The sequence below is a fragment of the Lynx canadensis genome, chromosome A1, assembly GCF_007474595.2.
Source record: "Lynx canadensis isolate LIC74 chromosome A1, mLynCan4.pri.v2, whole genome shotgun sequence".
Taxonomy (NCBI): Eukaryota; Metazoa; Chordata; class Mammalia; order Carnivora; family Felidae; genus Lynx; species Lynx canadensis.
In genome coordinates, this window is record NC_044303.2 from 1,922,552 (window position 1) to 1,936,028 (window position 13,477).

The 13,477-nt window shown below is 47.4% G+C and overlaps 1 protein-coding gene across 3 annotated transcripts in view; it reads right to left on the reverse strand.

Moving 5' to 3' along the window:
• Positions 1 to 3,040: 3,040 nt before the first annotated feature.
• Positions 3,041 to 13,477, reverse strand: part of LATS2 (large tumor suppressor kinase 2) — a 68,406-nt gene continuing 57,969 nt past the window's right edge. For 2 of the 3 annotated variants that reach the window (XM_030307665.1, XM_032592367.1), the window contains 4 exons: positions 11,624 to 12,206; positions 10,156 to 10,338; positions 8,286 to 8,392; positions 3,041 to 5,356 (listed from right to left, as the gene is read on the reverse strand). In XM_030307665.1, coding sequence (XP_030163525.1) covers positions 4,862 to 5,356; positions 8,286 to 8,392; positions 10,156 to 10,338; positions 11,624 to 12,206 — 1,368 coding nt within the window. In that variant the 3' untranslated portion in view covers positions 3,041 to 4,861. The remainder of the gene's footprint in view (positions 5,357 to 8,285; positions 8,393 to 10,155; positions 10,339 to 11,623; positions 12,207 to 13,477) is intronic. The other variant, XM_030307674.1, reaches the window with a different exon arrangement.

The window sequence follows — 13,477 nt, forward strand, 5'->3', positions numbered from 1 at the left end:
GTGAACTAAAAGATAGAACAATAGAAATTATCCAACCTGAACAACAGCACAGAGATGGGGGTGGGGAGTGAACAGAGCCTCGGGGATAACAAAAGATGTAATACTTGTGTCCTCGGAGAACTGTAAGGAGATGAGAAGTGAGGCAGGGATGAAAAAGCAACCAATGAAACAATGGCCAGGAACTCAAAACTTTGGCAAGAGAAATGAACCTGCGTGCTCAAGAATCCGAGCGCGGGGCACCTGGGTGGCTCAGTCAGTCGAGCCTTTGACTTCGGCTCAGGTCATGATCTCACTGTTCGTGAGTTCGAGCCCCACACGGGGCTCTGTGCTGACAGCGTGGAGCCTGGAACCTGCTTCGGATTCTGTGTCTCCCTTTCTCTGTGCCTCCCCAGCTCTCTCTCCCTCTCTCCCTCTCAAAAAAAAAAAAAAAGAATCTGAGTGAAACACAAACCAGGTAAACCCAAGGAAATCCAAGCCAACACATATCATAATTAAACTTCTGAAAAGCAATCAGAGAAAACATGTTGAAAGCAGTCAGAGAAAAACACCTGGTCTCTAGAAGGAAAATAGAATGACGACAGATTGTCATCAGAGACCGTGCAGGCTGGGAGGAAGTGACACACTCTTTGTCACATGCTGAAAGAACAGCTATCAATCTAGAACCCTACATCCAAAATAGGATTATACCTCGAATTTAGACATACCTAAAATATCTTTCAGAGCAAAAGGGGAAAGGAAGACATTCTCAGACGAAGGAAACAAGAAAATGTGTCTCCAGTTGACCTAACCCTAAAAGAGTGGATAAAGGACATTTTCTAACAAGAAAGGAAAAGATAAAAAAACCTCAGAACATCGGGAGGAAAGACACGGTCAGCAAAACTACCAGTAAATGCAGCAGGCTTTCCTTCTGGAGCTTTCTAAAGTATGTTTGATGGTGAAAACAGTTTTCAATTGTCTGATGTGAGTTGCAAAACAAAAACAAAGTTGCCATTCAAGCTAATGTGTTCCCTTTAACCGTGGGCCCTATGTATTTCATCTCAATGTTCAACAACAATAGAATGTTTCTTCCTTTCTACAGTGAATAAGCACATTTTGCCCAGTAACTTTAAGCTGCCATTTTTGCAAATTGAAATTGTCTTACTAAGGAAAAGTTCTTTACTGATGGAAAACGATATAATTAATGGTTAATAATGCCAGCATAGTACTACTTACAAACATGCACAAAGATCTTTTTTACATTATGCTGAATTTTTGCCAGTGGAAATAAGATATTAATGAAGTACCGGGGCTTTAAAGGTGGTTTATAAGTAAAATCTGGAAGACGTAGGATGAGTTTGATAAACTCCATCTTAAAAATTTCCAACTGAATAATGGTTTGGACCACAGGACGTTCAGAGGAAGTCTGCCGCGCTGGATAGCGTCTTTCTCTCCGTGATTTGTGTTTAGATTTAGCAAGGGACACGTAACGTGCCAAGTGCGAAGAAGGAAACTTCGAAGGAATGTGGTATTTGTTCCCTCAATGCACTCCAATCACACCCAGCAATGACCACGGATGCACCGAAGCCGGGCCTGGCTGTGTCCTTGCAACATCCTGAGCGGAGTATTCACTTCCTGTGGAATTTGTCAAAAACACTGAAGCAGTCTGTTCTCGGTAATCTGTTATCTGGCCATCAGCCCAGTTAAACAATTCACTTCAGCTGAGCAGGAAGGAGAAGTTGAAGAGTGAGAAGCGAATGGAAATCTTCTGGGATTCCCTTAGGGGCCGCCACTCAAAAAGTGCATAATATTAGGACCATTGCTTTTTAAGGTTATTCAAATGAATGTTAAGCATACACAAATATGTTCTACCTCTTTCAAAATAAGAGGAACATCAAGCAAAAGTATATCAAAGGCACGCGCACACACACACACACACACACACACACACTTTAATCTAGTCAATGCAAAGATCAAAAAGGTTGGTAATACACAGTGCATTTGGCAAGGCAGTAAGTAAATACTCTTGTGTATTTTTATTGGGAGTATATACTGGCATAATACCTGTTGGCAGGTGAAAGATCTGCTTTTACCCACTTACGAGCTAAGAAGTCAGTCTATTACTCCTTCATGAATCCTGAAATCAGACAAGGGACTCCAGGATCAGACACACAGGACTTTATGACTCACAGTACACTTGTGATGAGAAGTACCATGCGGTATAATAAAGCATGACAAGTTTCTGTAAGTGCGGGCTCGGATTGCCAAGTGAAGGAAACAGATGCAGAAAGGTACACGTAACGTTCTCGCATTTGTGTAGGTGGGGCAAAATATATGTGCATATGTGTTTCCTTGTGCTGTGTGTGCGTGAGAGGTGTCCTTTCTCTAAGGACACGATAAACTGAGAGGTGAACTCAATGGCTGAGACAAGGAGTAGGAGACATTTTACACGTTTGGATTTTTTTTTCTTTTTTTAACGTTTACTGATTTTCGAGAGAGAGAGAGAGAGAGAGAGAGAGCGCGCGCGCGCATGCAAGTGGGGGAGGGGCGAGAGAGGGGGACAGAGGATCCAAAACAGGCTCTGTGCCAACAACACAGAGCCCGACACTGGGCTCGAACCCACAGACCGCGAGATCATGACCTGAGCCGAAGTCGGAGGCTCAACCGACTGAGCCCCCCCGGGGCGCCCCTCCACCAACCATTTTAAACCTAAGGTCAGGGCACTACACCGTTCCCTCTCCATTTGAGCACTTCATGCAGGGGGATCGGCTCGTATCATGATTGATTTCATCACCCTCCAGACACATTCAATATCTCACTCGATCCGCTGGGCTTCGACTTCTTGTGTATAAACTGAAAGCCCATTTTTGCCACACCTCAGACCCTTCCTTCCTGAGCCAGCTCCCCCCACCCCCCATCCCCCCGGTCTGGGCGGCGCCTGTCCCTCCCCTCTCGTGACAGTGCCTCCAGCAGCTGGCAACCCTAGCCGCACACGGGTCACTGGGAAGCAAGTCACAGATTAAAGCGGGAAGTTACACATTCAGCACGACGTGACACCAAGGGATTTGGATTCAAACTTTTAATAATAAATTGTGCCAGTAGAAGCTTTTCAAAGGCAATGATATATCAATAAATAATAGTTAAATTGAGTTCCTGAGAAAGAACCTACCACATGAAAGTATGTCAGCGCGGTAAATAACGGGCTTTACTACAAAATAGCGAAAATACTGAGTCACAGTACAAGCACAGCAGACTTCAGAATTTGCCATTCATACAATGTAAACCAGTACAGTTTTGTTTGTCTGTTTAGTTTAGACACTGATAAACTTGTAAGTGTTGTTGCCTAGATATACACTAAATAATGGATACGTTATGCTAAAAACTTCGAGGAAAAATATGTGGAATAATATAATGAAAAATACGATGCGTCAGGTTTTTAAAAAGCAAAAAAGAATTGAATTTTTAACTCAGATATAAATCACTTTAAATAGGAATCATACTAATTTGAAAAAAGGAATATTTGGTGTGTTTATCTATGTAGTTATATATACATCTACGCTTCTAAGAAAATATGTATGGCTTCATTTTTTTTTTTTATTCCAATGTCACTTTGAACAATCCTTGCTGTTTTACAAAGATTAGAAAAATGTACTGTTAAAACCCAGTTAAGTTTGATACTTCAAAGCACACGCACACACACACACACACAAATGTGGAAGAACTAAATTCCATCCTGGTAGCCATACCTCGGCTGTCCAAGACCACAGGAGGAACGACGTCACGAAACCTCTCAGTGGCAGTAGGTCGCCGCCACTGGGTCCCACGTGTCCGCGATGCCGGTGAGAGTGTCCGGACGAGCGAAACGGACACAGTCCCAGGATGAACTTAAAATTTTTGGCATGGCTAAATTAATCCCTTTTGACGTATACGAGTTTAGTATATGACAAGTGTTGAAGTTTGCCCCCAAGACACACACACAAAGATCGCTTCTCAGTTACACATCTGCGTTTCTTTAACAAAACAGTAAGGGTTACAATCACAGCGAAGAAGTCACCCACACGATACGTTATCAGCACACTGTCTAGAACATCTCATTTAAAGATACTCAGTAAAAACATATTCACAGAACCTGCTGTGAATGGCAAGATATGGTAATTTTATAATAGAAAAACCCTGCTCATGCAGTACTCTCTACATACCAGACATCTGAAATCACACCCACATGATCACCTTGCTCACACTTTCTATTATACTATAATATGCAAAAAGCAAAAAAAAAAAAAAAAAAAGCAGCTTTTAACATTATATCACAATTTTGAAATGTGGGAAAAAATATAAAACAAAAACCACTGTGTGAATAAAATGGCATCAGTAATATCAGAACAGTGTTATCTTTTTTTTTTTTTTTTTTACACATTATTGCACAGAGATTTCTTATCACATGTTCTTCAGTTTTTATGTCTTTTCCTAAATGTGAATAAGTGCTATGGATAAAATACAAATGTAGAAAATAACAGCAGCATGATTTGTCAAAGTTAATCCCTATAATTTAGTAAGAAAATGGCTATAAACAAAATAAGTGCTCTTTCTAAACTGTACTGAGTTTTAAAAATATTGTTTTAATGCAGTGAAGGTCCTGGAAAGCCAATTCAAAGCAATGTCGACACCCGCCCCCCACCCCCATCATTCGGAACCTGTTAGGCTTGAGTCCTCGCGTAAAAGGCTTTCTTGTTTCTTTTGGGGGTTTTGGCGAAGACCAGAACTTCCACTGCCAGACTCAACCCACCTTGAACACGGCTGAGCTCAGCTGTCCACCGGGCCTGCGGGGAGACCGGCCGCGGGCACCCCGGGCCCCCGCGGAGGCAGAGCATCGGCGAAGCTGAGTCTACACATACACTGGCTGGCACCCTTCGGTCTGATCCCCCATATCAGAATTTTCCACGTCAGAGTCCTCGGCCTGTGAAGCGTCTGCTCCCGAAGGCTTTGGGCACCTAAAGGGGTAGCCGTTGTCATCAAAGAACCTCCGGAAAGTGAATTCATAAAACGCGTGCTCAGGGTGTTTGTTGTTGGGAGAGGTGAGCGTGTCCCAGGCCTTAGTGCTGTCTTCACTAGCGTCGTTCCAAGGGCTCTCTTCGTCTACGGGGTCAAAGTTGGAGGTGTCCATGGGGTGGCTGATCTTGGGCACATAGGGGGCCGGCTGCTTCCGGATGTCACTGGAGAAGTCGATGGCCCCGAAGAAGGGGTGGGCCTTCAGATCGTCGGCCCCGTTCCTCCCCAGGCGCTGGTCAGCAGCACAGCACAGTTTGGTGATAAGGTCCCGGGCTTCGGCGCTCAGCTTGACCTGGGCTGGAATGTGGAGCGTGTTCTCCCAGTTTATCACCTGCAGAGACGACAGAACCAAAGTTTTCCTCTCTGTGCGCTTTTCGCGGCCAACGTGAGGCCGTTGTGAGACTACGTGACGAGGTGGCTTTTAAATACTTTGACCTTCGTGATAGGAGAACGATTAGAATAGGAGCACCGGCGCCACCCTGAGCAGCTGTCAAAGGCCAGTGCCGCCGAGGAGGGGGCTCACAGGCTGAGGCAGAGGGGCATGAAGCCAAATACAGACCAAACGACACTGATTTTCTTGGATCAGGAATACACGTCAGCGGGAGAATTTTGTGATTTCCATAAGAACCAAGAGGCTGACCCTCTAGGAGAATCGTCACGGTTCTCATTCAGTACTTCCGGCTGAGACATGTTCAGCTGGAGTGTCAGTTAAACAAACAAACAAACAAACAAACAAACAAGGCAACCCTACAGAGAAGGAGAATAAAGGTGCTGGCCCTATGGCCTTCGCCTCATGTTCACAGTCAACTGCACAGACTAGCCATCGACATGTTCAGCAAACATACTGGTTACGAAACGTGGCTACCGTGAAGAGGAACTGAAGGGCCTTCTTTATCATTTATACTCAGAGTCGGGATAAAGCAAGGCCAAACTAATGGGCTACGGGCTGGGGTGATGGGGCACTGGGTGAGGCATGGAGGTAGCTGAGTGTATGCGTGGGAGGGCTGGTCTGAAGTTGAGTAGATGTTCTAGTAGAGCTAAAACTGTAAAAGTCATAGAAGAAAATGGGAAAATACTCATGACATTAGATATGGCAATGATCTCTTGGAAGACACCAAAAGCACAGGCAGCAACAAAGAACCTAAAACGGACTTCAGCAAAATTTAAAACTTTTATGCACCAAAGGACACCATGAACAGAGTGGAAAGGTAACTCCCAGAATGGGAGAATATATTGGCAAAGTGTTTCTCTGATCAGGGATTAATGTCCAGAATATATAAAGAACTCCTACAATTCAACAACAAAAACCACCTGATTTAAAAAGGGCAAAAGACTTAGACATTCTCCAAAGAAGATGTACAGATGTCCAATAAGCACACGAAGAAAGGCTCAGTTGCTAATCATCAGGGAAATATAAATCAGAGCCACAATAAGATACCACCTCACACCCACAGGATGACAACTTAAAGTAAGTCGATGAAGACGGAAGAGACTGGAACCCTGTGCGCTGGTGACGGACGTGTACAATCAGGCAGCCACTGTACCGAACAGTGTGGTGGTTCCTCAAAACGTTAAACACAGAATGACCCTATGATCTGGCCATCGCACTTCTGGGTATAAAGCTGCAAAATGAGAGCAGGGACGCAGATTCTTGAATACGTTCTTCGCGTTAGCCAAAAGGTAGAAACAACCCAAGTGTGCACCACCAGATGACGGGTAAATAAATGTGGTTTACACACACAATGGAATATTCCTCAGCCTCAGCAAGGAAGGAAGTTGTGACACATGCTACAACGTGGATGAACTCTGAAGACGTGACGCTCAGGGAAAGAAGCCAGTCGTGAAATGAGGTGCCTCGAACAGGCAACTTCCCAGAGACCAGAAGAGGGGTTACGGGGTCCAGAGGAGGCAGGAACGGGGAGCTGCTGTTTCCTGGGTACAGTTTCTGTTTGGGAGGATCAAAGTATCCGGAAATAGGTAGCGGTTAGAGTTGCACAACACTGTGAGTGCACTTAATGCCACTGGACTGTAAAGTTAAAACTGGCTGAAGTGGTAAATTTCATCACAATAAAAATATTGGGTTATCATCATGCAGGCAAATTAGTAAATTAGTGGCTGGTTTGGCAATTCAATTAGGATGCAGATAAGGTCAAGTTCCAATTTTATTGTTACCAGAGTGGAAACTAAGCCTTCATTTAGGGTTTTTCTAAATAAGGGACCATTAATTTAGGGTCTAACACAGACTCTGGGACACATGAACACTTCACAGAATTGTTAGTAAACACGCACGCTGGTGGGTAAGTTCAAAGAAGTACCAGGGGCGCCTGCGCGGCTCAGTGGGTTAAGTGTCCGACTCTTAATTTTGGCTCAGGTCATGATCTCAAGGTCTCAAGATGGAGCCCCGCACTGGGCTGTGTGCTGGGTGTGGAGTCTGTTTAAGATTCATTCTCTCTCTCTCTCTGTCTTTCTCTCCCCCTGCCCTGCTCGCACACACATGCTCTTCTCTCAAAAAAAAAAAAAAAAAAAAAAAAAAAAGAGGTTCCAAAGATTCCATCAGATTCTCAATTCAATCCTTCTTAAGTAATCAAATCATTTACATCAGAGGACAAATGGCTATCACTCCTTTTAAATGTTTATTTACTTTGGAGAGAGCACGAGCGGGCGAGCAGGGAAGGGGCAGAGAGAGAAAGGGGGACACAGGATCCAAAGCAGGCTCCGCCCTGATAGCACAGAGCCTAATGTGGGGCTTGAACTCATGAACCGTGAGACCATGACCCAGGCCAAAGTCGGGTGCCTGACTGAGCCGCCCAGGTGCTCCTAAATAGCTATCATTCTAAAACTATTTAGTATTAAATGGTGGACAGAGGACTTAATTATTTCAAATTAATATCAGAAATACGTACTGCAAACCTGACCGCATAGTTGATAATCTGCGGACAGATTACTGTTGATAAAACATCCAAACAAACAACTGATTTCTTTAAATCCAGTTCCTAAAGATTTCAGTGTCTTTTGCCCGGTAGGCACAGGTGGCGACAGAAAATGGAGGTACACGGGTCTAACGGTGCGGCTTCACTTGATTAAACAAAAATTGTATAGAGCTAATAACAGTAACACTTTGACAGCATGCAACTGACACTCCTACGCTACTCAGAATAAAAGGTCCAACGCTGACCACACATTCGGGGCTTCATCAGAAAACCACGCGTGTCTGCAGCAAGCAGGTGCATGCCTCCTCCACGGGGCTGCTTAGTTCCTACCTTCAGCTGGGTCTCCGTGGGAGTCGGGGCCAAGAAGGGTGGCTGTCCCACCAGCATCTCGAAGAGAATCACGCCAACACTCCACCAGTCACAGAGCTGCGTGTACCCTGAAAGACAAGGGCTCACTCAATTCCAACACGGGCATGGATGACTCTTAGAGAAGAACTGTGGGAAATTCTCCAATACTAATTTACCGGGAAGGGGGAAAGCGTGTTCACGCAGCATACGTGTTTTGTGGCTCAGATCAGAAGGCTGGATGGGACACCTGCCAGGGACCTGACAGATTTTCTCTTATTTTCTCCCATTCGTCTGTGATACACACGGGATGCTTTTGTAATAAGACTTCTTCATCTTAGAAGATTATTATTATTGTTAGTAACATTACAACCGGGATTTTAGGTTCTTAAAGGACACAAAGACACAGACGAAAATAGTACTGACTGAAAAACAGGGCTACACCGGTGAATGGTCAGCTGCGGCCAGTCGCGAGGGCTTCCCGGGGACGCTGGCGAAGTCAGTTTTGGAAGGAGGTGCGGGACGGGAAGAGGAAGAGAGAGAGTGCCCTTTGGCAAAGGAAACAACTGTCCCCTGAGACCCGGCATGAGGCGCTACCTGAGCCAGGCCCTTGGTCACGGAGCTCCCGAGACGCGGCAGCTGAGGCCGGGGCACCCTGCGGCTTGGACAGGACCAGCCTCACCGAGGCAGGAGGACAGGCTCATTTTTCTTTGATCTTCTCTCACTTTTCCTTCAAAGCTCTGCATCCCAGTCCCAGCTATGCTCCAGTCTTGGTGTCACCTCATCCCCGCTAACCTGAGCTGGGCCTTGGGACGTGCCAGCAGCATTTGCCAACTCTGTTCTCCCTCCGTCCCATGCCTTCCACCCCAGCCTGGCACTGGAGGCAGGGGGGTGGGGGTGGGGGAGAAGGGGAAGTCTGCCCCCTAGTTCCCGGGCTCCTGCGCGTGTTGGGGTGCTGGAGACAGTGGGAAGGGGATGGGGGAGACACCCGCCACAGGAAGGAGAGAATGGGGCCGTTACTGGGCGGTGAGGCTGATAATCACAACCGCCCCTCAAGGTAGCTCTTGCGATGCCTGCGGCTCTGAGTGAGTGGTTAAGTGATTCGCCTTGGATTTCCACGGCTGACAGAGAAAACTCGGGTCCGAACAGACTCCGTACACCTGAGACCACACGTGTGAAAAGACAGGTCGCCGATCTCTGGACATATCACACTGCTGCCGTGAGCCATGCGACTGGTCACAGAAAGGTTCCTCTCGTACTCAACCAAATGTCGTCGTTGGTAGAACACAGCAACCACACGGAGGCCGATCTTACTGAACACTTGTACTTTCACGCGCACCGCCGTCCCCAAATGCCACCCTCCAGCGATCCTGGACTCGCAGAGAGAAGTGGAGGGAGGCACTGTTTGTGTCCTGACATACCGGATCACCAGTGGAATTTGGCAGGAGCAGCCGGGAGCCTGGGCAAGGAAGAGTCAGAGCGAGAGCATGGCTCAGGCAGACCGAGAAGTGTCCGGGTGACCTCACGGTCGGTTCTTAAAAACCAGGTGCGAAGAGATCTCTCTTGGGGTCTAGGTGGAAAGCCCACGCCCACGCGACACCCTACACCCACTCTATCCCTTCCCGGCCCAAGGAGGGGCTAGCGAGGTAGGCCTAACGGCGGACGTCGTCTTTCACGCTGGAAGCAACGGCAGCTACAGAACTGACGTGCGGTGCGCTGGAGGCCTGCTTGTTAAGGAAATCGTCTCCCTCTCAGGCTTCCGTGAGAATAAACATACAACGAGACTATTCGGAGTCTCAGAAAGCTGGAGCTAGAGAGACGCTTAGAGCTCTTGGCTGTGGCCGGAAGCGCGTACCTTTTCGCAGCAGCACTTCGGGTGCGATGTAATTTGGGGTCCCAACCAGGGAGTGGGCCAGACACCTCTGGTGCTGCTTCCGGGCTCTCTGCTCCAGCGTCTTCAGCCGGTCTCCACATCGACAGTTAGACACGTCATCCCAGAGGTCACTGGGCTCCATGCTGTCCTGTCTGATGTGGCTCCCTTTCACCCCGGAATCGGCGGCGGTCAAAGAAGAGAATAAAAACCCAGGTGAATTTGCGCTATTCAACAACGCAGCAAATCCACAACTTCAAAGGGGAAAGTAATTCACTTCAGCTCCCGGCACGTTAAGGGAAAGAATCCCCCCCGGCTGCTCTGCAGGGGTGGCCTGCGATTCCTGGGTCTGAGACTCGAGCCGTGAGGAGCCGTGAGGAGACACAAACGCTACGACAGAACACACGAGGGGCGCCTGAGTGGCTCAGCTGGCTAAGCATCTGACTCTTGGTTTCAGCTCAGGTCATGATCTCACGGTTCGTGGGTTCGAGCCCCGTGTCGGGGTCTGCGCTGACAGCGCAAAGCCTGCTTGGGATTCTCTTTCTCTCCCTCTCTCTTTCGAAAACAAATACGTAAACTTAAAAAAAAAAAAAAAATGGCAGAGGAAGCGATGACGAGCTGGGTGCTACGCGGGGTAGCAGTGTGATGCTGTGGAAGAAAGGCTCACGTAACTTGGGGACATCACGCGTAACACTCAGGCCAGTCTCAGAAGTCTACTACCTGTTGGACAGGACGTGTTTCAAGAGAACCACGGAAAAGCACGAGAGGATTTAAAAAAGATAAACAAAAGTGACTGAAATACCAGAAAATGGGAACGAATTAAACGTATAGGATTAGTTTTGAGTTAAAAAATAGAAGGGCTCTTGGCTGGCTCGGTCCATACAGCGTGCAACTCTTGATCTTGGGATTGTGAGTTCGATCTCCACATTGGGTGTAGAGATTACTGAGAAAAAAAAAAAAATAAGGTTAAAAAAAGTAACAGAAGCCTGAGCCATGGCATTAAGACCACTATTTCCAGAAACTGAGCCATAAATAAGATAATGGCCAGCAGACCTACAGCAGATGGAGTTACACCCAACCTTCACCATGGATGGTGAAGTGTCATCACCTGACGCCTATAGATACGTTCACGTTCGCTATTAGGACTCTCTGCGAGGTGGTGAGACTTTTAAGGCTCATTTTATAAGGGCGGAGTGATGGTTCCTAACCACGTTCCCATGGCACCCCGTAGACTACTGTCCTAAAAATGCTACAGTAAAACTTAAATCCGTTAACTTCAAAAAACTTCTTTTACACGTACCACGCTACTGCTTTAGGGAGAAAAGGATGTCACGCTAAGTTATACTTAACAGATAATTTCAAAATGACCAGGAGCCACCAGGATGCGAAACAGCGGCCTGAGTTTGGTCCTATCTAGATGCAGGAGGTGGGTGCGGCGTATCTGGGACAATACCTTTCTGGTAGTATTTGGAATTGTGAGTCCACCTGAACCCAGTGCAGAGGCCAAAATCCGTCAGTTTGATGTGACCATCGAGATCTATCAGAATGTTGTCTGGCTTGATGTCTCGGTGGATGAAGCCCATCTTGTGGACGCTCTCAATGGCCAGGGTCAACTCTGCGATGTAGAACCGGGCCAGGTGCTCGGGGAAGACCTCCATCCGGATCAGCAAGCTCATCATGTCCCCCCCCGGGATGTAGTCCATCACAAAGTACAGGCTGTCCTTGTCCTGGAAGGAATAGTAGAGCTTGACCACCCACTCGTTGTCTGCCTCAGCCAGGATGTCCCTCTCGGCCTTGACGTGGGCCACCTGGTTCCGGTTCAGGACGTCCTTCTTCCTGAGGGTCTTCATGGCGTAGAGGGCGTGCGTGTCCACCTTACAAGCAAGGCACACTTCTCCAAAGGCACCGATCCCCAGGGTTTTGATTTTCACAAACATGGACTTATCCATTTTGGCCCTCTTCAGCCTGTTGTAGTTAGATTCCTTCTGGTAGAGGATCTTCCTCATCTGTGCCTGTTCAGCTTCACAGAGTCCAGCCTGGGGAGAAGGGGAACAAGGAAGTCACGTCAGAGGACCCCACGGGAGGAAACAGTCAGGGCGGGAGACAGCTGAGAACCGCGAGGGTCCTGGCTCGATTTGCAGAACCAAGAACACATATGGGTCCAGTATACTACAAGCAAGACAACAACTGGGTTTGCTCTTCATCTACTTAGGTAGACACAAATCTGGACTCTAAAGGGAGGACAAAACCGGTGACTTTAGGCTCTCAGGAAACCTCTATAAACAAACACCGGTGGAAAAGGAGACCACAACATTCCTGGAACTCTCAGCGCAATCTAATATTTTAACAGCTCAGGGAAAATGGGAGCAAAGAAAAGTCGATGAAAATGGGGCAGCAGAAAGTAAGAGCACAGATCTGATTTTTAGAATTTGAAATCGCTGGCTTTGTGTGATCTAAATTTACTGTAAGATTTTAATTTAAATCATTTCATTAATTACCTTCTCTAGCGGTTTAGTGTCAACTAAGGTATATTTTTTTTTTTTTAATTTTTTTTTTTTTTCAACGTTTATTTATTTTTGGGACAGAGAGAGACAGAGCATGAACGGGGGAGGGGCAGAGAGAGAGGGAGACACAGAATCGGAAACAGGCTCCAGGCTCCGAGCCATCAGCCCAGAGCCCGACGCGGGGCTCGAACTCACGGACCGCGAGATCGTGACCTGGCTGAAGTCGGACGCTTAACCGACTGCGCCACCCAGGCACCCCAACTAAGGTATATTTGAAATAGTATTTGCTGGGGCGCCTGGGTGGCTCAGCCGGTTGAATGTGCCTTTTGATTTCGGCTCAGGTCATAATCCCAAAGTTGTGGGACCGAGCCCCGCTCCAGGCTGTGCACGGAGCACGGGGCCTGCTTAGGATTCTCTCTCCCCCTCTGCCCCTCCCCTGCTTGCGTGTGCACGCGCGCTCTCCCACTCTCTCTCTCAAAAAATAAAATAAAATGAGTAAAAGGAAGTAAAAGAAGTAAGTAAAGTAAAACAGTAAAATGAAATGAAAGAAAATGAAATAAAAATACCGCCGCGGTCACGTGCCCGCCGGCTGGGTCAGGTGCAGCGCTCACCGGCCCCCCTACAGAGCCGGGGGGACCCGTGAGGGAGCCTGCACCATCGGCCATCCCTCCAAGTCGTGGGCCCCATAACCACACCATCGCCCCGGGACGCGAACCGTTCGTAATAACCGGGGCAAAGCAGAAGCAAAACAGAGGTTCCGCTGCGAGCGCCACCGCCCATTTAGAGAAGAGCCGGGCCGGCGG